General features: G+C 38.6%; 2 protein-coding genes across 3 annotated transcripts in view; both read left to right on the plus strand.

The window, feature by feature from the left end:
• LOC107098229 (sodium-dependent proline transporter-like) overlaps positions 1 to 15,017 on the plus strand; it is a 22,815-nt gene extending 7,798 nt beyond the window's left edge. The window contains exons 4-14 of the mRNA XM_015395758.1: positions 2,239 to 2,449; positions 3,004 to 3,142; positions 3,264 to 3,398; positions 4,964 to 5,067; positions 5,146 to 5,270; positions 5,366 to 5,478; positions 7,516 to 7,653; positions 10,680 to 10,779; positions 10,938 to 11,056; positions 11,329 to 11,502; positions 14,817 to 15,017. Of these exons, the coding sequence (XP_015251244.1) occupies positions 2,239 to 2,449; positions 3,004 to 3,142; positions 3,264 to 3,398; positions 4,964 to 5,067; positions 5,146 to 5,270; positions 5,366 to 5,478; positions 7,516 to 7,653; positions 10,680 to 10,779; positions 10,938 to 11,056; positions 11,329 to 11,502; positions 14,817 to 14,987 (1,529 nt within the window). The 3' untranslated portion in view covers positions 14,988 to 15,017. The remainder of the gene's footprint in view (positions 1 to 2,238; positions 2,450 to 3,003; positions 3,143 to 3,263; positions 3,399 to 4,963; positions 5,068 to 5,145; positions 5,271 to 5,365; positions 5,479 to 7,515; positions 7,654 to 10,679; positions 10,780 to 10,937; positions 11,057 to 11,328; positions 11,503 to 14,816) is intronic.
• A 4,584-nt stretch (positions 15,018 to 19,601) lies between these two features.
• rb1 (retinoblastoma 1) overlaps positions 19,602 to 25,142 on the plus strand; it is a 49,935-nt gene continuing 44,394 nt past the window's right edge. Inside the window, exons 1-3 of one of the 2 annotated variants that reach the window (XM_015395774.1) lie at positions 19,602 to 19,856; positions 20,209 to 20,329; positions 20,493 to 20,596. In XM_015395774.1, the coding sequence (XP_015251260.1) occupies positions 19,744 to 19,856; positions 20,209 to 20,329; positions 20,493 to 20,596 (338 nt within the window). In that variant the 5' untranslated portion in view covers positions 19,602 to 19,743. Of the gene's footprint in view, positions 19,857 to 20,208; positions 20,330 to 20,492; positions 20,597 to 23,627; positions 23,882 to 24,233; positions 24,355 to 24,517; positions 24,622 to 25,142 lie in introns of those variants that run through there. The other variant, XM_015395773.1, reaches the window with a different exon arrangement.

Raw genomic sequence — 25,142 nt, forward strand, 5'->3', positions numbered from 1 at the left:
CAGCTCTATGGAGCAGTATCAGACTCATATTCTGACTAGAATTGAGTCAGACTACGTCAGGCTAAAACTTTACACTAGTCTCAATTGAAACAAAATATAAAAATTTGTTGGGAAATCAAACAAAAGGTTAAAAACGGATGGCAAATGGAAGGAGGCCGGATGGATGCACCTCACATGATGTAAAGGCATGGCTGTAGGATACACTAATGAATAGGTGAATGCATGCATGCATTGGCTGATGCAGATACAAGAAAAGAACTCCTGCAAGTTTCATCCCAAAGTATCAGCCTGCCTCTAATCTTCTGTAATGGTTGAATAAATGTGCACATCCTGAAGCTAGTTTGTCATTGAGGAACCTTTTTGTTCAAATATAGCATCAGGCTTTTTTAACAGCACATCTCAGTTAAGCAAGTCAAACAGGATTTTCGTACATGTTGTTCTTTTCCATCCATTAGAAAAAGCTACTGTCTGAAAATATGTTGCAAAAGATCAAAATGCTCTTGTTGTAAAAAGTTTAGTTTAGGAACACAACACAAGGAAGGCAGTCAATGTGAAAAGATGAAAAAATAGGAGTGAAACTGGTCAGATGGGCTACCGTGAAGCAGGAGGCGATGCAGAAAATGCTTCAGGAATTTCTAGCCGGTCATGGTTTTGCACTTCATGACAAAAAAACAGCAACTGTCTCTATGCTTTTTATATCTGGAATAAGAAGCTGTGCTATAACAGAGAACTTCTTTGTTAGAGTACAAAGAAACCGTCCACACCTGCTTGAAATCTTCCAAAGCCTTGTAGAAGACACGTTTCTTGTTTTATGAACCTTAAGTAGAACATATGGATCACAATCCCACAAGGTGTTTGGTCTTTAATGTTCAGTGGTTTGCAAGAAAATTGAATATGTTTTTTTTCACCACCAGTGTGTCCAAAAAGAAGACCAGTTTTTTTAAAGAAACATCTAGGAACATCTATGAGGATGCAATGTACAAGGCTATGTTTCTTTTATTCTGATGTGTTTGGGGAAACCCTAAATAAGCTAGAATTGACTTGTAATTGATATGTTTAGATGTAGGATCCAGGTAAAATTTTACAAAAGTAAAATAAAATTTAATAGAATGCTGCTTTAACTATGTTTTTTTTGTAACGTTTTATGCACACTCTTGCAGATAATCTCTTTTCTGTTTTCTTCTTTTAAAGATTTATTTGTTTTTAATTGAGCTGTTCTGGATAAAAATCAGATCTCTTTGGTTTAAAATGATTCATCATAGTCTGTTTTTTTTACACTACAGAAACATTACGTTTTAATAAAGGTGTGTATGCACTCTGAGAGAATGTGTTGGTAGTTCTAGCCTTACTCACCAAAAAATAAATACTTAAATTGCCGATAATGAAAATAAGAAAACCTGCTAAACTGACTTTTATCGACAAAGCAGATCTAGTTTAGAATCCAGGAAATGTTCCTGTTTCTCACTAACTTTAGTTTGCCACCTTAGCAAACACATCATATTGCTAATGCTAATGTTGAGCACCTCACAGCTTTGCTGGTTTAAAGTTAAATATATACATTTAATCGGAAATAAAAAAAGCATGAGCTTTTTATAAAAATGTTTCAAACATAAGTATTTATCATAAAGGTAACTGAATTGTTCAAGCTATGCAAGGCAATCAATGCCCAAATCATGTTAGGCTGTTTCTGTCCTTGGCTGCACCATGTCTTACCTTATCATCATTTTACTAACAAGTATAATTTGCAGACAACCAACGTTTAGAAATAAACTGTGCATCTTTCTGCTGTTTTTCTAAACATACTCATGTATCATGTCTGTGTCCAACTTCTGCCCTTGCATGTGTATGCTCATGTTGCATTAAAAGACAGCTTGGAAATGGAAGTTGCTTCACCTTAATAACGGGTTTAAGTGTTATAACGGTGAAACAGGAGCCATATTTTCCCACATTTCATTTAAAAAATCCAACAAAAAAGCATGGCTTGCTTAAAAACAATAGACTACGTGATTGGTCAACAACATGTGCTCATTGATGTGTGTTGCCTTTCAGGCTGCCCACCAACATGGCAGGTATATTGACAGTCTCACCCAATCACAAAAGTTACCTGCATTTGGAGGATTGGCAGGTTCCAAAAAAATGCCCTGGACATTTTACATGCAATGCATCAAATTGATTTTACATAATAGTGTACTATTGGTTTGTCATATGATCCTTACACCACCGTGTCTTTTTATGCAGGCATTGGAATCGGGATGCTGTGTGTGTCCACGTTGGTGTGCCTCTACTATAATGTGATCATAGCGTGGACATTTTACTACCTGGGCAGCTCTTTCCAGAGCCCCCTGCCCTGGTCGTGTGATGCCCTGAGCAACGCTCTGATCTGCAGTAATGGCACCGTTGGCAATAGCTCCATGGAAGGACGGCACAGCCCAACAGAAATTTTCTGGAAGTGAGTGTTTTGTTTGCATCAATGTGGATACTTGTCAGTGTAAATGTTATTTCACCTTTCAATATAACTAAACCAAAATATAAAGGAAGCCACATATTCTCTAAGAAAACTTAATAACATTCACAATTCTGCCCCAAAATGTTAGCAGAAATATTGGGTGTCATACTATTGGCTAATGGAGGATTTGAAAAGTCTGATCCAAAAGAACACAGAAATCTGTTTAAATCAAAGTTATTATTATTTTTTTATTATTATTGTGATATTTTGCTTCTGCATTAAATCAAAATTGAAATTTGTTCAAAGCTTTTTTTTAAACATAAGTGCTGATATTTTAAAGGATGCTGTAAAGATAGATTTGTTTCTGGGAATACGAATTTGATCCATATCCTCTTTTTTAACTATGATTGGAAGTACTAAATATTATTTCCATTAATATTTTAGAGCAGGCTGTTTTCTTTTTGATGCCACAATCCTCTCATTATGTCATCAATAAAGAATGAGGTTCCTTGTATTCTTTATTTTAAAGCTCATAAATCTATTCTGCTCGTTTGCAGTGAGAAAGTTCTGGGTGTCGTGAACAGTGAGGGCCTTCATGACCCGGGCCCTGTGCGTTGGCCCCTGGCACTGTGCCTCTTGGCTGCCTGGATCATCATCTTCCTCTGCATGCTGAAAGGCATCCGCAGCTCTGGGAAGGTGAGCTGCTGCTGTGTTTTACTCCATATTAAATAAAAAAAAACACTACTGTTCCATCAAACCTACTGTGCTCCTCCTGCCGACACATTGTCTCAGTCTAATGTCTGTCTGTGTTCTTTAGGTGGTTTATGTAACAGCTACCTTCCCATACTTTGTCCTCATTGTTTTGATCATCCGAGGTGCCACACTGGAAGGTTCTCTTCAGGGCGTCGCTTTCTACCTCACACCAGACTGGAGCCGTTTAGCTAACGCACAGGTACGCCAGAGCATACGTCCCTGTTTTCTGTCAACATTGTTAAATTTTGTGATATTACGAGGGCTGCACCTATCAATTATTTTATTAATCAATTAATCTATCCGTTTCTTTTTCAAATAAACCAGTATTCTAAATGTTTTTCTGTGTTTATTTTTATGGGCTTTTTTTGTATAAATTTTACACAACAGGAACTGATTTGTCTGGTTTACTTTAATTGGCAGTAGCTTATTTGTTTATTACTATAACTTTGTACTGGGTGTGCTTCGGTGTAGCAGTGGTTGGTGGAAACGACCCATGTTCGGTGGCCGATCTGGGTTCAAATCCAACGTGTAGTCCTTTGTAGCATTCCTCTCTTCCTCTCTCTCATACTCCCTTTCCCGTCAGCCTATTGTTTAAAAAAAGGAGCCACTAGAGCCGTAAAAAAAACACTTTGTACTTGACTTTACAGTCATGGTTTGGTTAAAAAAAAGACCCTTCAGTCTTACACCCCTTACCTATTGTCTTGGCCTTTTATATCGTGTATTCTCTGGTGTTTTTAAACTGTATTGTGAAGCACTTTGTGGTTTTGGTCTGTTAATGTGCTATACATAAAGCCTGTAAATAATCTTTGGACATCTAAAAACTCAAATTCATGTTTTTTGGGAGGTTTTTTTCAGCCTTTTATTGTCTTATATAGTCGTTCAAAATTTTACTTTTCACTTTGCGATCACGACTCATAAAGTTGGGAGAAAATCAAATATGTTTAAAATTCAGTCGGCCATCGTAAGGTCTTCATGGGTTAATCCAGCTGTGAAGCAAAGCTACGAACCGATTTACCAGAACCTCGCTCTGCGCAGATTGACGAGAACCTTCTTCTTCCAGATTGACGAGTCTGACCAGCGCCATCTCTCGGCACTGAGTCCGACGTGTGGTTTTTGGACATGCAGAGCGTAGGGCTGCACATTGTGAGAACATACATTGTGAGCTGTGAACTTTTAAACCCTGAGGTTTCACTATAAAGTTTGAGCTGTAGCTGAGTACAATAATTGAAAATATCATGTATACCCGGCTTGACCCCGCCTCCCTGCACAGTACCTGCGTCATTTTTGTAATTTGTCGCCGCCACATAAAATCCCTTGAGTTCCAACAATGCACCTTTTCATAGTGCATTGTGGGAAATTTCGAGTCCACTACTTTTTCATCCACTAGATGTTCGGACAATCATCTAAAATGGTGTAACCACTATATAGTGTTTAGGGCGAATGTTCAGACACAGCCTTACTGTTAGCAGAACTGCTAACTAGCTTTTTGGCACTACAGAACCAGAGCAGGAGAATGTGAGTGCGCCACCTACTGGCCAAGAGGAGATACACTTTTATCAATCATGTCATCAATATATTAAACGCAGCAGTGAGACAAGCAGATCCTGAAAAAAACACTCTACTTGAAGCAGCTGTGTCAAACTGCACAATCTACCTCACAACTTCTCTCTGCATGAGCCAACCTCTGGGCTTGAGAGACTTTAAAATAAAACTTGTATTTAATTTCTCCATAATCTAAACCCAGTTTTTCCTTAAACATTACAGGTGTGGAACGATGCCGCCTCTCAGATCTTCTACTCTTTAGGCATAGGGGTTGGAGGGCTGCTTTCTATGGCGTCTTACAATAAGTTCGACAACAACGTCATCAGGTAGGGCTGCTGCACCATTGTGTCTCATACAGTCAAGTCTGAAGATGATGTTCAGATGAAAATTTTCTCTGATTTCAGGGACACCATCGTTATCACAGTTGGAAACTGCAGCACCAGCTTCTTTGCAGGATTTGCTATATTCTCCATCCTGGGTCACATGGCGTGGAGGAAGGGAGTGCCTGTTGGAAAGGTGGCAGACACAGGTAGCTTCCAGGCTTCTCTCTGTCCGCATCTTTTGGGTTGCAGCCAGTAAAGGCCGTCAGTAGAAATCCTAAACATGATCCTTTGTTGTCTTCAGGTCCTGGACTGGCTTTTGTTGCTTATCCAGAAGCGCTCGCTCTCCTACCAGGCTCTGTTTTTTGGTCTATCATGTTCTTCCTCATGCTATTCATGCTTGGGGTCGATACTCTGGTAAGGCGAATTAGACAAAAACCCCATTTACACTACCCTTTTGAAACTGTGTCAAAATCAGTCCGAGCACGGTAACCGAGGTAACTGCTGAGTGTAAATGACATGCACAACTGAACTGGACCGGGTCAGACACAACCAAACCGTGCTAAACTGGTCCTAGTTCATCAGTAGGGCTCGGCGCGGTTCAGTTCTGGCTCGGTTCTCAGATAACTAAGAGCACATGAGCAGACAGCATCATCTCCTTACATTCAGCCTCCGTAATCAGGAAATTTCAGACATTCATAAAAGTACTAACTTCCCTACCGTGCCACACGATTTCCACTAGGGCTGGGCGATAAGACAATACATATTGTACAGGCGATAGAAAAGTGTCTATCGTGCTAATTCTATTCTATCGTTTCTATAATTTCTAACACCATTTAATCTCATATTCAAGCAAATATTTCTTGAGGAAGACTATCAGGAACGTATTAGTGTAGTCATGTAGCCTAGGGATGGAACGGTTTATGAAAACCATCTGAACCGCTCGGTTCGACTGTCTCGGTTCGGTTCGCGTGTGTTGCGTTCGGTTCATGCGCTGCTCCTTTTTCTCATAGGCGAAGCGATTACACTCCAGAGCAGAAGGTGGCAGTACTGCGACCAAAGCCAACCACCAGTAGTAAGCAAGGAGAAGAAGCGAAGCAGCGTAGCAGAAAAAAAATCAGTTGTTGTGGAGAATTGTGTGGGTATGGCGAGTGGGAAAGAACAGGAGTTGGAAGACGCGCCAGCAGCACTTTATAGGTCTGCTGTATGGGACCGCTTTGCATTTAGAGTGACCTACGATGACGCCGGAAAGAAAGTTGTGGATAAAAGTGCAACAGTGTGCAAGCGTTGTGCAACACGTTATGTTTATGCTAACAGCAACACGACCAACATGTCATGCTAACCCCGAAATCCCACATACTCCGTCAGCGCTCCGCTCCAGACCGGCTGCTCAAAGCAAAGCATACAGCCTCCACTGAGGCTCCCGTCCGCTCCGCTCTGAGTTCATTGGAGATCATAGAGCGCATGCGCGAGATGATTCAATTCAAAGCAGCAAAGCATGTGGAAATGATCTATGGTTTCCATGGATCATTACAAATAATTATAATTCATTAGTTTTTGGGGATTTTTTCATTAATTTCATAAATTTTTATTTTTTCATAAATTTTTATTAATGTTTTTATTTTTCGGTGTGACAATAAACATATACCGAACCGAACCGAAAACCGTGACCACGAAACCGTGAACCGAACCATGGATTTTGTGAACCGTTCCACCCCTAATGTAGCTTTAACAAAGCTTATATAAGTTATAAACAAGATTTATATTTTTTTTACTCCACAAAAGAGCACTGTCTTGTGGTTTTACAAGATGATGCTGCTTCACAGCTTTTGACTCACACGCGGGTTTGAGACAAACCCGCGTGTGAGTCAAACAGTGACAGCTACGCAGGCAGCCCAAGATGAAGCACTTTTACCAAAAAGAGGGGGTACATCTGTGATTTGGTTACATTTGGATTAAAAAAAAGCCAACATGGAGTAGACAACGCTCGTTTGCAATGCTACAAGACTGTTCCCTCATCCAACGGCAAAACACAATAAACCTCTTCTATCACCAAAAGACGAACCATGAAAAAGAATACAAAAGGATCCAAAAATGCAAGGTAAAGCAAGATGTGGGAAACAGTGGGAAGAGGTTGCAAAAACAAAAACCACATCCAGCTGAAGATAACAGAGTCGTTGGCACACTTCACCCAGTATGAGAAAACTTCTCCGTGCCATAAACAAATCACAGCTGCCATTGCGCATTACATGGTAACGGCATCATTCCCGTCTATGAAGCTGAGACGGAGAGATTCAGAGACCGTGTCAAAGTCCTTGACCCGAGGTACTTTATGCCCAGTCACATCGGTTTTCAGAGGGTAGAGTAAATGGGGTAAAAAACTGCAGGAATATGATGAATCTGTTGATCAGTGGTTGACACACACAGCCCCCACCCCCCCTTGTCTCCTCACAGTTTGGCAACATGGAGGGCATCACCACAGCCGTATTGGATGAGTTCCCCAACCTCAGAAGGAACACCTTCCATAAGGCCTTGTTTTTGGGCACGCTGTGTTTTGTCTTCTACCTGATGGGCCTCCTGCTGGTGACGGATGTGAGTCTGTTTGGGAATAACGTGAATTTGTTTCCATCTGTACAGTGCCTTGCACAGGGAAGCACTTATGCAACACACAAGTGGATTTTACACAGGGATTTTATTATACAAAAACAAAAAAATTGTCATTATAAAGTATGTAGAGAATGTTGAAAATAGGTTATACACAAAATCTTAAAAGTGTGGCATGCCTTTGTTTTTATCTTAATTCATTGTAAGGGAATATTGGTGGATACACTTCCTCACTTCCTGTTTTAGGTCTATATATTATAGCAACAATGACACATAATCGCTACTTTAAAAAGTGGCAGCGGCAGCATTATGCTGTGGGCCAGCTTTTTTTTTGCAGTGGGAGGAGAGTTTTACATCTTGACAGGACAGCCTCCCTTAACAAACAGTCAAAACTACAATGCAATGGTTTGAATTAAAACATATCTGGTTAGAATGGCCTAGTCAAAGTCCATGCCAAAAGTAATACTGAGAGTTTGTCAGAGATGGAAAGAGTACAAAGATAATATACTTAAATGAAACTACAGTTACTCTGATATTTTTTTCCAATGTAGATGTTATTGACCAAAGTAAAATAATAATCAAATAAAAGTAAAAAAAATACGTAATTAAAATTTTATTTTCTGTCAAAGTTATCTTTTTGTGTGCTGAAGAAATTCGCTCTTGAGCTTTTTTTTTTTACAAAAACCACATATTGGTCTGAAACAGTTTTTAACTTAAAGGACTTTTGTTATAAATGAAAATATTACTGAAACATAAAGCAGCTCAACAAATGAAATCATCAGTATTTTGTAGGTGTTAGGCATGATTATGATGCAGATCATCCTCAACAGCTTCTATAAAGTTGAACATGGTTTAGGCGTTCCAAAAAAGTCATCCGCTGGACTTTGCTTCTAAGTTTGAAGATGTTTTGCCTCCCATCCAGGAAGCTTTTTCAACTGAACATGTCTGGATTATGTATGGGGGTTGGGGTTGCCATGATAATGGGAAGGAATCAACTCTTACGCTGCATTGTAGGTTTAGGTTTAGGCATGTTTACATGTTCATAGTGGTGAATATCAACTAGATAGTCCACCAACGTGCTCCTACATCCAATGTTTACATGCCCCCCAGTTAGCGCTATTGGACACCCCCCAGTTAGCACTGTTGGTACTTTTTTTAGCTTTGGGTTACGTCCAGCTATCATGTAAAAAAAAACACAACAAATGCCGATTTGCAAGTCAGACACCACTTTCTAACAAGAAACATGAACTTAAAAATTGCTCTTTCTTTGCCTCCTCGTTTAGGTTTGATGTCAAGTTATTGATTTCATTATAAAGCTTTTTCCTTTTTATATGCTAAAACTTAATCTGGTGTTTTAAATATGGCCACGGGCTTGTTTTCTCAGTTTCTTTCTTTCCCAATGTTGAAATGTGAATCATACTTTAGCGGAGTTTGCTTCCTGTAATGTCTGATTGTCCCCCCTCCATATCGGTATCTGATCGCTCTGAAGCACACAATGGATCACTAGCAATGCTTTCAGTGTTTTTGCTTTTTTTTGTTTTTTAACTCATTAAGGGATTTGATTTTTAAATGTGACTAAGTGGATAATCTTGAATCAAATCCTACTTATGCCCAGTTTTTTTTAAAACTACTCAAAACAGTACAAAGTGCTCACATATTGGACTTATTCAACAGTAAATGTAACAAGTAACTTTCCACCTTGGAAACGGTGGCCAGATTCAAAATAAATAGAGCAATTCAATAAATTAGAGCGTTATTAAAAAATTAATTTAGTAAATCAGTTCACTGAGTGAAACATTTAATATGGAGTAAATTTTGTTCCACTGATGTTGGAAGCAAAGGATGTAAAATGGAAATTTGAACAAACTGCAATCCAGAAATGAAACTTTGATAAACATTGAGATAAAAAAAAACAAAAAAAACATTTTTTAAGGGAACTTTGCTTTTTTTCTCAGATTTTGGAATTAAAATGTTTTTATTCATAGTTTTATTTTTTTATTTAAATTTTTTTTTTTCAAAACTCTCCTTTTTTTGCAGATTTGGTATTTCAAATATTTATTTATTTTTCTAGATTTTTTATTTTCTTTTTTCAAAACCCTGTTTTTCAGATAGAGTTTTATGAATTGCATTTTTTCAAATTGCGTTTCTCAGATCACATTCTCTTAACAAACTCTCACATTGACCAATACAAACGTTGCTAACGGTCAGCTGACCAATAGAAACGCATCTTCACTTCTCATTCCACAGGAAAGCCTCAGAGAAGAGAATATGATTTTGTAGAAATAAAGTAAAGTAAATATAAGCCTATTCTTATATATTCTAAGTGTTATTTTATAAAAGTAGCTTCTAATATGACTAAAGAGAAGGTGTGTTCATATTAACTGACTCTGACTGAGATATTCTGTAAAGAACAAAAAAAAAGACACAAACCATAGAGGTGCAAAGCAGGTAGATGCAAACCCACACTGCAAAACCTGCCGGGGATTGGTGGCCTAGTGGTTTCAGCATAGAGCTTAGAATCCTGAGGTTCTGAGTTTGAAAACCACTCCCACAGACCGCCACACTGCTCCTCTGGCGCTGCACAATAGCAGCCCACTGCTCCCCAAGGGGATGGATTAAATGCAGAGAGTGGGAAAAAAAAAGATATTAAAATGAGTAAACAATTCTTAAAATAAGCATATTTACCCTTAAGCAGGTAAATACGATGATTTGGAATGGAATGAGTTTGTTTTGCCCTGAAATAAGATAATTATTTATTATTCACTTGAAATAAGAAAGTGCAGTTGTTTCTCTTATTTTAGATATAAATCGTTTTATTCCATTGGCAAAGTGTCTCACTTACCTGCTCACTTCAAGAAAAAAAATGCCCTTATTTAAAGAAAAAATTACTTAGAGTTTTTATTGTAAAAATGAAAATAACCTTAAGGTTTCAGAGATTTTATACCACATCTGCAAACCATTGTTATTTGTTCCACATTAAACCCCCCCCCCCTTCGCTGTGTGTGTCTCCATAGGGCGGGATATACTGGTTCACTCTCATTGATTCCTTCAGCACCAGTTTTGGCCTCATCATCATCACCCTATTCATGTGCATTGGCATCTCCTTCTTCTATGGTATCCCACCTCACATTCTTTAACCTCACACATCTTTCCTTTACTAATCCCATCATTCCACCGTACCACTTTCAGTTAGTCTCCGATATCCAGTCTCTCATAAATGTCTGTTCACTACACTTTTGTTTTTTTTGCATTTTTCTTTTTTTTTTAATCAGGAGTCAATCAGTTCTGTCAGGACATCATTGACATGATCTGCCACTGCCCTCCTTGGTGCAGCAAAGTGCTGATTTACTTCAAAGCCTGTTGGGTTTTCTGCACACCTTTTCTCCTTCTGGTGAGCCAAAAAATGTCTGATGTCACTTCCTGTTTCTCACAATAGTTTAAAAAAGAAAAACCCCAACCCGTATGAGATCATTCTCACTATTTCAGCTCTTTCTTACGATGTGTGAAAAGGTAATTTGATCAGAGCTCAAACACTGAGTAAAGGACTGAGATGGAAAAGAAATAATTAAAGGATCTAAACCTACTAAACAATCTAAAGTGGTTTCAGTTGCCATTTGTTCTGGAATCCTAATCCAGCTTTTTTCTCCCTGTGTCTCGCCACAGTTCATCCTGATCTACATTTTCTTAGAGATGTACAACACACCCCTCCAGTACGGCTCGTACGTTTATCCGCGGTGGGGCAAAGGTTTAGGTGTGTGCATGGGTGCGACCTGCTGTTTGCAGATCCCCATTTGGGCCATTGTGGCCATCAGCAGGGAAACCGGGAGTCTAAAAGAAGTAAGTATTGCCTCATTGGAACCTTTATACTGAGGTCGAGTTACAGAGGCTTGCAAACATTCAACTTTTACACATTTAGTCACACGACAGCCACTAAAGTCAGTGTATTTTGTTTGGATTGAATGCTATTGGCCAATATGGAATGATTAATGCCAGCTTTGTTAATCAGAGGAGCAGCCAAGGAGCCCAAGGTTTTTCTGTAAGAGCTGCAGTCATCCGCTGCTCAGGTGGAAGAATATGTTGAGATTAAATCTGTTTTGTTTTTTGGAATACAGGCAGCCATGTGTTGGAAGGGGAAGTGGCGGCTTAGTGGTTAGTGCATTGTGCTTGGAATCCAGAGGTTCTGAGTTCAAGCCCCACTCCCACAGACTGCCACTCTGGGTCCCTTAACCCTTAATCCCACACTGCTCCCCTGGCAATATGGGGTTTCTTGAACCGCTGACCTTTCCAAAATGTGACACTATAGATGTATCCTTGCACAACGGCCATGCTATGCTTATGTCTCTGGCTATGCTGGCAGGGCAGCTAACTCTCTTATCTCCATGATTCTTGAAACACAGTTCAAAGCATGCACTCTTGCCAGCTTAGTGACTGTTGCAAAATTTGTGACTTTTCGGACTTTGACCTTCTGCACCATTTGATGTCAGTAAAAGCAAACCTGTTTGTGGAGAACAAATTTATAGCCTCCCATTTGGAACTCGAAATTCAGAGGTGCGGACCTAGCGTTGAGGCTGCGCTTGGGGTCTGGTTTGAGGTGTTCGGATTACTGGTCACTTTTGGCAGCGAGTATAAACCAAGCTTTAGTCTGAAAGAAGAACAATTCTTCTGTTTTCCTACTTAAAATAGGTCCCAAATGCGCAAAACTTCCACTGCTGAGAGATATAAATACAATATTTAACATGATTTCTTTTTTTACTGTCGCACTAAGATAGATCCCTACCTTCTTAGAATTCATACATAACTTCATCAACTGTGACTCTGCTAATTTTCTTTAAGTCAAATTTGATAACAATAAAATCTGATGGATTCAGATGGACCCAAAACTTAGTCCTATATACACAGGGGCGGATTTAGGAAATTTGGGGCCCTGGGCAAACACAGGCAGGGGGCCCTCTGAATTGAGAAGACAACACATAAAACACGCCTATTATACAGATACAGAAGTGTTAATAGAATAGACATACAATTGTTGTTCTACGTATTGCCCACCTCTTCTTGTCCCTTTTCTTTTTGTTTTCCTCTCTATGTTTTGTACTCAGCTGACTTTTCATGCATCATCTCCCTCTAGTGGTCTGTAGCACCTCTGTTAACCAAAGCTGCACCGTAGCTTCTCTTTATTGTACTTTTCTTTTTCTTTTTTTTTGCCTCTTACTGTATTTATCCTTTGTTTTAGCATCATTTATGTATTTACAGTTGTTTGCACTTTGCTGCTTTTTTTTTTTTTGCAGCATTTCCTCTTTGCAGCTCTTTTTTTAATGTATTTTAGTCTAACTTTTGTTAGATGTTTATGCATTGTTGTACTTTTTAACGCCCAGTGATCATTATTCTTCCATTTAGTCATTATACAGCATATGCATCAGTCACTTTAGATCCCAANGCCATGCTATGCTTATGTCTCTGGCTATGCTGGCAGGGCAGCTAACTCTCTTATCTCCATGATTTTTGAAACACAGTTCAAAGCATGCACTCTTGCCAGCTTAGTGACTGTTGCAAAATTTGTGACTTTTCGGACTTTGACCTTCTACACAATTTGATGTCAGTAAAGGCAAACTTGTTTGTGGAGAACAAATTTATAGCCTACCATTTGGAACTCGAAATTCAGAGGTGCGAACCCAGCGTTGAGGCTGCGCTTGTGGTCTGGTTTGAGGTGTCCGGATTACTGGTCACTTTTAGCAGCGAGTATAAACCAAGCTTTAGTCCTAATTTGCTAATCTGCTAATTTTCTTTAAGTCAAATTTGATAACAATAAAATCTGATGGATTCAGATGGACCCAAAACTTAGACCTATATACACAGGGGCGGATTTATGAAATTTGGGGCCCTGGGCAAACAATGGCAGGGGGCCCTCTGAATTGAGAAGACAACACATAAAACACGCCCATTATACAGATACAGCTTTTTAATAGAATAGACATACAATTGTTGTTCTACGTTTTGTCCCTCTCTTCTTGTCCCTTTTCTTTTTGTTTTCCTCTCTATGTTTTGTACTCAGCTGACTATTTATGCTGTCTCAAAAGGAATTAAAGAATTTTTGCGAGCACTAAGCTCAATTAGCTGGTTGCTCCTTCCTGTGTTTCCAAAATGGCAAAATTAAATAACACACTCCTTCTTTTCACTGTAGACAAGCAATGATCTGCTCATCTGTTCTCCATTTTTCATTTGTATGAAATAATAGCTGCATGAATCATGACAGCAGAAAAGATAGAGAAGAGCAGGAGGTTGGGCTACGAATCTACTTGCTCTGGAGAGCAGAGTTTGGTGCTTTTACATGTTGTTACCAAAGTCTCCACTAGCAGAAAAAAAGTCGCTATCTTTGGCACTAGATGCCTTATTGATATAAAAGTACTAGAGTTGTCTAAAAAGTCGCTAAATATAGCTACAAAAGCGCTAAGTTCCCAAAGCCTGCTGTTTGCATCATTTGTTTTCAAATGGTTTGCTGCTGTCTGTTTGGACCTTTCTGAGCATGTATATGGACTGATCTAATTGGGTGGAGAAGCATTCTGATGGCATTTTAGCGAAAGGATTTTTATCAAAAGCATAATTAATGTGCACAAATAAGGAGTAGTTGTATTTACCATACATGTCAACAGAGTTTTATGGGGCTCCCAGGAACTTGAGGCCCTAGGCAACTGCCTAGTATTTCCTAATGATAAATCCCTCCCCTTAATATTAGTATTGATCATCTCCCTCTAGTGGTCTGTAGCACCTCTGTTATCCAAAGCTGCACTATAGCTTCTCTTTACTGTCCTTTTTTTGCCTCTTACAGTATCTATCCTTTGTTTTAGCATCATTTATTTATTTACAGCACGTTTTGCACTTTTTTTTTTGCAGCATTTCCTCTTTGCATGTGTTTTTGTATGTCTTTTAGTCTAATTTTTGTTAGGTTTTTATGCATTGCTGTACTTTTAAATGCCCAGTGATAATTATTCTTCCATTTAGTCATTATACAGCATATTCATCAGTCACTTTAGATCCCAACGGTTTGGGGTTTTAACACAAGAAAATGTGAAAACTTATGTCCTGCTGTCATAAAAAACTTTGGATATCCTAATTTATTAATAATAATCGGTGTGCCTCTGACTTCTTCTCCGCAGCGCTTCAAAAAATCAATCCGACCTCTGAACTCCTGGAGGGTAAACAACTCAAACCGCGCAGCGATTAGCGAGGAGCAGGTGGAGCCCGAGCAAATGGAGGCTCCTTACACCGTCACGCTCACAGACATGGATTTTACAGCCATGACCTGGGAAATGGGAAGCGATGCATAAGGAGACGGCAGGGTTGGACATTTATTTAAGAGACAGATTTTTCTTTTTGTTTTTTTACTCGCCCCAGCAAGGATCTGGTGGCTGTTGGATCTGGTGTCCTGCTGGCCAGTGTGGAATAATAGATTTATTTATTCTACCGTGTATGTATGTATAAATGTTGTTTTTAAAGAACCTGCCTTGGATTGATGCCAGCATACAGAGGTTAAGTTGACCGTCTTGTATAATGAACTTGCTGATTTAAAAAACAAAACAAAAAAAAAAACAATATCATCATGAAGCCCCCTCCATGGAAGGACATGAAGGAATTGATATTTATATCCGACTAAATGGTATTCCCCACAAACCCTTTCATCATCGACATATTTTAACCAACCTTCTTATTTAAACGGAATAAAAAGTATTTTAAGGATAAATACATCAGATGATTTGTTAAATTAAGTATTAAAGAAGTTTCTTATGAAAGTTAATTTTTGCTGGCAACTTATATATTTATTTTATTTTTAACATTGTCCGACATACAAACACTATATGTGTGGAGGAAAACTAGCACTGCTCATCTTCTGGGACACACCACCCCCACTGTGAAACACGGCAGTGGCAGGATCATGCTGCAACTCTTTTCCTTCAGAAGGAACCAGGAAGCGGGTCAAAGTTGATGGGATGCAGGACATAGATTTAATACTATGTTTAATCCTAAAAGTTAAAAACTGTCTGTAAAATGTAGAAAAATAATGTATTGGCGTTTATTTGCAGGATTGGCCTTAATGCATTTATGTACGGTAGTAATGGTGACATGTTGGTGGAACTGTAGTGGTGTTGCCAAGTCTTTTGGTATCAGTAAAGAAAGGGGTTTATTTATTTTCATTTTTTTTTTTTTTTGTGACAAAATGAACATGAACCTTCCATTTTTGTTTACCAAACTAGTTGCACTTTTGACCCTGTGTGCCTGGAGGTGGGGTTTGTTCTAAGAGAGCACCTTGAAAGCTGTATAGTATGCTGCCTTGTTAAACAATCTAAAAACTATTACACTGTTGCTTTTTCAAAAATTTGTGTTTCAACATTTCTTTATTTCTAAATTGTAAAACTTTTCAGCTTACCCCCCACACATGAACTTTATTTTATTTTTTCATATCTACAAATGATCATTTTAACTGGACAAACGTGCACTGATGAAGCACTAACCTTTTAGTCTATTTGTGTAGTTGATGAGGCATCAGCTTCACCTGATTAATTAAAGCAACTTTTCACAAATGAGGAGCCTCTGCAGTGGGGAGGGATTTTTACTGCAGGCAGCAGCAGCAAGGAGCTGCATGAATGTATAGGTGATGCTGATTGGTGAGGAGCTGTAATGTGGGCGGGTGATTAGCATGTGTTTTACTCATTAAATGGTACCATGCCAACAATAATACAAAAAAAAAAACACTTGCTGAAGTCAAAACCTACATTTATGTTAGATATGCTCGTTATATCTGGTAATTGATACGTGATTCAAGTGGAAACGGCTGTAATAATATTTTTTTTTATTATACATTATTATATATATTTTTTTATTTCTAGTTTTTGTTTGTTCTTCAGATTTAATTTCACAAATTGCATTTTTTTAAAGATCATAGTGAAACGTGATTTGACAAGAATGTTAAACTCAATCTGAAAATAAAGTACCAATTTCTGTAAGAATTAAATTGAAAAGGACATCTGAAAACATAAAATCTATAAAATAAAAATGGAAAAACAGAATTCGATAAAAACATTAAATGTGACACAACTAATTATTAAAACAAAATCTGTGAAATTCTCTCCATATACATTCATCTGTCAGTACATTAGTTGAAAATTGAATATTAAAAGTTAACAGTTAAAGATTGTGTATGATGTTTACTCACTGTAATTACTTTTTGCTGTTTTTTTAATTCAAAAATTAAGACAACAAAATCTATTTTTCCACTGCAATGTTATTTTTTTTTTGTTTCTGAAGGATTTTCAAAATCTGATCTCATGTTTTTTTTTGTCTTTTTTTTATTATTATTTATCCGTTATACAGACTCTGCTCATTGATAACATGTACAATTTCAAATATTTTATTATATTCATTTGCCTTCACATTTGGATCTTTTATATAAGAAAAATACATATCAACAATCTCACGCATACACAGGTTTTACCACAAGAGGGCAGCACTAACAAACTACTGAATATCTGGTTCAATCAAAGTGTAACAGAAGCGACAACTTCACTGCATGTTTGGGTTCTAACGTCTGAGACTTACAATGTCAGATGAAAATATATTTTCAGATGAAAAAGTGAGTGAGACTGTGACTATATATATATATACATACATACATATATATATATATATATGTGTGTGTGTGTGTATGTATACTGCTTCAGTTTGTATAACAGTAATTTGCATATACTCCAGAGAGTGATCAGCGTAACAGCAATAAATTGCAGAGGTCAATATTTGCCTAGAAAATGAACTTTATCCCCCAAAACACCTTTCAACATCATTGCAGCCCTGCCTTAAAAGGACCAGCTAACACTGTGTCAGTGATTGCTCCATTAACACAGGTGTGGGTGGTGATGAGGACAGGGCTGGAGATCAATCTGTCATGATTAAGTAAGAATGACACCACTGAACACTTTAAAAAGAGGCTGGTGCTTGGCATCATTGTTTCTCTTCTGTGAACCATTGTTATCTCTAAAGAAACAACTGCAGTCATCATTGTACTGCACAAAAAATGACCCAACAGGAAAGAGAATCACAGCTAGAAAGATTGCACCTCAGATTGCACCTCAGTCAACAATCTATTGCAACATCAAGAACTTCAAGGAGAGAGGTTCCATTGTTGCCAAAAAGGCTGCAGGGCGCCCAAGAAAGACCAGCAAGCGCCAGGACAGTCTCTTAAAAGTGTTTCAGCATCGGGCTACCAGCAGTGCAGAGCTTGCTCAGGAATGGCAGCAGGCAGGTGCGAGTGCATCTGCACGCACTGTGAGGCGGAGACTCTTGGAGCAAAGCCTGTTCTTAAGGAGGGAAGCAAAGAAGCCACTTCTCTCCAGGAAAAACATCAGGGACAGACTGATATTCTGCAAAAGGTACAGGGAGTGGACTGCTGAGGACTGGAGTAAAGTCTTTTTCTCTGATGAATCCCCTTCCTGATTGTTTGGGACATCTGGAAAACAGCTTGTTCGGAGAAGATGAGGTGAGCGCTACCACCAGTCTTGTCTCATGCCAACTGTAAAGCATCCTGAAACCATTCATGTCTGGGGTCGCTTCTCAGCCAAGGGAGTCGGCTCTCTCAGTCTTACCTAAAAAAACAGCCATGAATAAATAATGGTACCAGGATGTCCTCCGAGAGCAACTTCTCCCAACCGTCCAAGAGAAGTTTGGTGATGAACAACATGATGGAGCACCTTGCCATAAAGCAAAGGTGATATCTAACTGGCTCAGGGAACAAAACATAAGAGATTTTAGGTCCATGGCCTGGAAACTCCCCTGATCTAAATCCCATTGAAAACTTGTGGTCAATCATCAAGAGACGGGTGGACAAACGAAGACCTAGGAATTCTGACAAAATGCAAGAATTGATTATGCAAGAATGGACTGCGGTCAATATTTGGTCCAGAAGTAGATTGAGAGCATGCCAGGGAGAATTATAGAGGTCCTGAAGAAGAGGGGTCTGACCTGCTGCATTAACACATTCTGTCATTAAAAGCTTGTGATTGCAATTGTATCTCTGTATGTGATGACAACATCTGACATTCATACCTGAAAACCAGAGGGCAGCAGATCATGTGAAAATATATTTGTGTCATTCTCAATACTTTTGGCCATGACTGTATACATACATATATGTACACACACTTGCATATATATACATACATATATATATATATATATATATATATATATATATATCTCCCATCAATATAAGAATGTTCAAAAAATATTCTAAAGACATTTTTTCACGTTCTAAAATAACGAGTAACTTCAATTTCAGACACAATATATTTATTTATTTTACACAATAACAAAGAGATTTTCTATTCTTAATTCTAAATATACCTAACTGACAATGCACGTTTGCAAGATCAATAAATTAAAAAAAAAAAAACATTCCGATAAGTGTTTCCTATATAGACGAAGCAATAAGCTTAGAATACCCGCCTTTCAAAACCAGTTAAATTTCTGACGGATAGTGGAGACACGTTTTCCCAAAAATCCCCCAAAACAAAGGTTTGGAAGCAACAAACACCCATTCCGTTTTCAACCCTCGTGGCGGGACAAACGCAAACAAGCGGATGTTGCGTATTTCGTTTTCCCGCGTTTTTCTTACCCCCGTCTGGGTACGTTTGATTTTTCATCTCTTGTCATCTCAATCAGGTCAGCGTCATCAGGGGAGCTAGGGTGAATTAACATTTTGAGATAATTTCTAAGATATTTATAACGATAAAATCTACCATAGTGGGCTAAATATTATGTATTATGGTTAAAAATGGTACCTATTTTAATATTTTCTTGAAATTGAGAGCCTGAAGAGCTGAGGATATGATCACCGCCCCTCATACGGTGGACAGGGGCTCGTAAAACAAGCACACTTTAAATCTGTTTCAGGAAGTAGATTTGAGTTTTCTGTATTGTTGTCACAGAACTTGCCCAGTGGGTTTTAAATTTCCCCGAGCTTTGCTTTGACCCCATAAAATTACCTAAGTTTTATTTATTTGATCAACTCTTCAGGTAATAAGAGACTATTAAGAAATGCCGCCTAAAAAGCGCCTTTTCGGAGTGAACCAAAGGAAGGAGCCGAAGCCCACCGCTGACAGCGCTTCTTCTCCAGACAAGCAGGATAGCCCAGAGTTATCTGAGAAAAAGTAAGACCAGTTATACGGAAATAAAAAATGGCATCATTTTACCACCCATCTCCATGAACACGCCACCATGTATTTAAATCATGAACTGATGATTTAATTCCCGTTAGCTTGACTTAGGAGCTGCTGGACAAATTAGTTAGCACATTTGAACAGCAAGGCCTGCTTTTAAAGTAAAACCGGGGAGTTTACAGCCTGGAACATAAAATAAACCATAAACCAGGATATTAACTGGCAGCTAGTGAAGTATGAAGCTGTCATAAAGCAGGAAAATGTGTTTGATTTCTAAATAGCAGTGTTACCCTGGGAGGGGATGCTGCTGTCAGCTGCTCTGACTCCTTTTCTGCATCTTTAGGCACAGAGAGAAGGATGCCAGGTTTGTGAGTCTATGCAGAAGCCTCCATATTTCAGACCTGGTGTGTGAGCGAGCCTGGGCCCTCTGGAAAACTGTTCAGGAATCCTTGGATAAAGTCCCTGTATGTACCTAATACACACCCACTAATGCGTTCTGCACATGTTTAACATATCAGAGCCTAAATAGCTCTGTCAACCCAGCTGCTAATGTTTAAGTCACATTTGTTTTCCCCTTTAAAGAGGTGATGTTTTATTTCAGTGTCCTGGTTGTGTTTTGTTTTTCAGGGAAGTCAGGAGAAGCTTTGGGGCGGCTGTTTGTTTGTTATCGTCACAGACATGGACACCTTCTGTTTTACTGTCACTCAAGTTTTAAAAGCTGTCAGTCTGAAGTAAGTGTTCTCCATGCACAGTTACATATTACCCACAATGCACCAGAACAGTATCTGATAGGATGCATCAGGTGAACAAGCAGAACAGGACACCGAATGTGGTATTCAACAGGGGTCATAATTAATGAGGGGAGGACATGTTTTTATGGGGCACAGAAACGGCGTGTTATAGACACAGGGAAATGTTTCATCCTACATCGGCTACAGAACCAAAGAACCCCCTTCAGCTCTGCTCTGAATGATGGGAAATATTAATTCAATTTTAGGTTGTTTAAATTCAAAAATTGTATTTGTGACTTGAAGACGTTGGTTTTATTTTACCGAAAATAAAAAATCCCTTAGCATGGAAAACTGTAATTAAAATATAATTAGCTGCAAAATACATTAGGGCTGAAACAATTGATTAGATTAACCATGATTATTGAAATAAACCTCAACTAATTTAATAATCGATTGTTAAATGGCTGACAACCCACTAAGGTCAACAATTATATCAAAACTATAGAATAATATTTAAACATATTGCATTTAAGATTAAAAAACAAACAAATAATCTGCTCTATCCAGACTCATCAAGTGGAAAAGTTTTAGTTTCACCTTTTTAAATTTCGTTAAAAAATCTTCTTTAAGCAACCTTTGGCTATCTGATTATTAATCAATTAAGCAAAAAAATTATAAGCAGATTAATCAATTTTCAAGATAATCTTAAGTTGCAGCCCTAAAATACATGCCTACTAAATATAAACCAAAGTTGTTATTTGGAAGATTTTGTCAATGGTCATCCATAATTTAGAAATGTTACACATTTTTGACTTATTTGTAATGAAAATAATCAGTTTTATCGAAATCAGAATTAGAACTTACAGGTGTAGTGGAAAAGGGGCTGCTTAGTGGCACAACAGCAGGGCCGAGCTCAATTCGTGACAGTGGCAGCTTTGCAGCAGTTCCGGTGGCTCGTTGGCACATGACACGGCTTTAGTCCTGGCTGGCACGGCGTATTATGGGACGCAGCCACTAACTTATTTTTTCATTTCGTTTTTTACTTATNACACTTTAAAAAGAGGCTGGTGCTTGGCATCATTGTTTCTCTTCTGTGAACCATTGTTATCTCTAAAGAAACAACTGCAGTCATCATTGCACTGCACAAAAATGACCCAACAGGAAAGAGAATCACAGCAAGAATGATTGCACCTCAGTCAACAATAGCGCATCATTAAGAACTTCAAGGAGAGAGGTTTCTTTGTTGCCAAAAAAGGCTGCAGGGCGCCCAAAAAAGACCAGCAAGCACCAGGACCGATGCTGAAACACTCTTAAAAGTGTTTCAGCACTGGACTACCAGCAGTGCAGAGCTTGCTCAGGAATGGCAGCAGGCAGGTGTTAGTGCATCTGCACGCACTGTGGGGCGGAGACTCTTGGAGCATGGCTTGTGCTTAAGAAGGGCAGCAAAGAAGCCACTTCTCTCCAGGAAAAACATCAGGGACAGACTGATATTCTGCAAAAGGTACAGGGAGTGGACTGCTGAGGACTGGAGTAAAGACATTTTCTTTGATGAATCCCCTTCCTGATTGTTTGGGACATCTGGAAAACAGCTTGTTCGGAGAAGACGAGGTGAGCGCTACCACCAGTCTTGTCTCATGCCAATTGTAAAGCATCCTGAAACCATTCATGTGTGGGGTTGCTTCTCAGCCAAGGGAGTCGGCTCTCTCACAGTCTGACCTAAAAACACAGCCATGAATAAAGAATGGTACCAGAATGTCCTCCGAGAGCAACTTCTCCCAAGCGTCCAAGAGCAGTTTGGTGATGAACAATGGCTTTTCCAGCATGATGGAGCACCTTGCCATAAAGCAAAGGTAATATCAGGGAACAAAACATAGAGATTTTAGGTCCATGGCCTGGAAACTCCCCTGATCTAAATCCCATTGAAAACTGGTGGTCAATCATCAAGAGACGGGTGGACAAACGAAGACCTAGGAATTCTGACAAAATGGAAGAATTGATTATGCAAGAATGGACTGCTATCAGTCAGGATTTGGTCCAGAAGTTGATTGAGAGCATTGCCAGGGAGAATTATGGAGGTCCTGAAGAAGAGGGGTCTGACCTGCTGCATTAACACATTCTGTCATTAAAAGCTTGTGATTGCAATTGTATCTCTGTATGTGATGACAACTTCTGACATTCACACCTGAAAACCAGAGGGCAGCAGATCATGTGAAAATATATTTGTGTCATTCTCAATACTTTTGGCCATGACTGTATACATACATATATGTACACACACTTGCATATATATACATACATATATATATATATATATATATATATATATATATATCTCCCATCAATATAAGAATGTTCAAAAAATATTCTAAAGACATTTTTTCACGTTCTAAAATAACGAGTAACTTCAATTTCAGACACAATATATTTATTTATTTTACACAATAACAAAGAGATTTTCTATTCTTAATTCTAAATATACCTAACTGACAATGCACGTTTGCAAGATCAATAAATTAAAAAAAAAAAAACATTCCGATAAGTGTTTCCTATATAGACGAAGCAATAAGCTTAGAATACCCGCCTTTCAAAACCAGTTAAATTTCTGACGGATAGTGGAGACACGTTTTCCCAAAAATCCCCCAAAACAAAGGTTTGGAAGCAACAAACACCCATTCCGTTTTCAACCCTCGTGGCGGGACAAACGCAAACAAGCGGATGTTGCGTATTTCGTTTTCCCGCGTTTTTCTTACCCCCGTCTGGGTACGTTTGATTTTTCATCTCTTGTCATCTCAATCAGGTCAGCGTCATCAGGGGAGCTAGGGTGAATTAACATTTTGAGATAATTTCTAAGATATTTATAACGATAAAATCTACCATAGTGGGCTAAATATTATGTATTATGGTTAAAAATGGTACCTATTTTAATATTTTCTTGAAATTGAGAGCCTGAAGAGCTGAGGATATGATCACCGCCCCTCATACGGTGGACAGGGGCTCGTAAAACAAGCACACTTTAAATCTGTTTCAGGAAGTAGATTTGAGTTTTCTGTATTGTTGTCACAGAACTTGCCCAGTGGGTTTTAAATTTCCCCGAGCTTTGCTTTGACCCCATAAAATTACCTAAGTTTTATTTATTTGATCAACTCTTCAGGTAATAAGAGACTATTAAGAAATGCCGCCTAAAAAGCGCCTTTTCGGAGTGAACCAAAGGAAGGAGCCGAAGCCCACCGCTGACAGCGCTTCTTCTCCAGACAAGCAGGATAGCCCAGAGTTATCTGAGAAAAAGTAAGACCAGTTATACGGAAATAAAAAATTGCATCATTTTACCACCCATCTCCATGAACACGCCACCATGTATTTAAATCATGAACTGATGATTTAATTCCCGTTAGCTTGACTTAGGAGCTGCTGGACAAATTAGTTAGCACATTTGAACAGCAAGGCCTGCTTTTAAAGTAAAACCGGGGAGTTTACAGCCTGGAACATAAAATAAACCATAAACCAGGATATTAACTGGCAGCTAGTGAAGTATGAAGCTGTCATAAAGCAGGAAAATGTGTTTGATTTCTAAATAGCAGTGTTACCCTGGGAGGGGATGCTGCTGTCAGCTGCTCTGACTCCTTTTCTGCATCTTTAGGCACAGAGAGAAGGATGCCAGGTTTGTGAGTCTGTGCAGAAGCCTCCATATTTCAGACCTGGTGTGTGAGCGAGCCTGGGCCCTCTGGAAAACTGTTCAGGAATCCTTGGATAAAGTCCCTGTATGTACCTAATACACACCCACTAATGCGTTCTGCACATGTTTAACATATCAGAGCCTAAATAGCTCTGTCAACCCAGCTGCTAATGTTTAAGTCACATTTGTTTTCCCCTTTAAAGAGGTGATGTTTTATTTCAGTGTCCTGGTTGTGTTTTGTTTTTCAGGGAAGTCAGGAGAAGCTTTGGGGCGGCTGTTTGTTTGTTATCGTCACAGACATGGACACCTTCTGTTTTACTGTCACTCAAGTTTTAAAAGCTGTCAGTCTGAAGTAAGTGTTCTCCATGCACAGTTACATATTACCCACAATGCACCAGAACAGTATCTGATAGGATGCATCAGGTGAACAAGCAGAACAGGACACCGAATGTGGTATTCAACAGGGGTCATAATTAATGAGGGGAGGACATGTTTTTATGGGGCACAGAAACGGCGTGTTATAGACACAGGGAAATGTTTCATCCTACATCGGCTACAGAACCAAAGAACCCCCTTCAGCTCTGCTCTGAATGATGGGAAATATTAATTCAATTTTAGGTTGTTTAAATTCAAAAATTGTATTTGTGACTTGAAGACGTTGGTTTTATTTTACCGAAAATAAAAAATCCCTTAGCATGGAAAACTGTAATTAAAATATAATTAGCTGCAAAATACATTAGGGCTGAAACAATTGATTAGATTAACCATGATTATTGAAATAAACCTCAACTAATTTAATAATCGATTGTTAAATGGCTGACAACCCACTAAGGTCAACAATTATATCAAAACTATAGAATAATATTTAAACAT

This window comes from Cyprinodon variegatus, unplaced genomic scaffold (genome assembly GCF_000732505.1).
Source record: "Cyprinodon variegatus isolate N-32 unplaced genomic scaffold, C_variegatus-1.0 Scaffold760, whole genome shotgun sequence".
Classification (NCBI taxonomy): domain Eukaryota; kingdom Metazoa; phylum Chordata; class Actinopteri; order Cyprinodontiformes; family Cyprinodontidae; genus Cyprinodon; species Cyprinodon variegatus.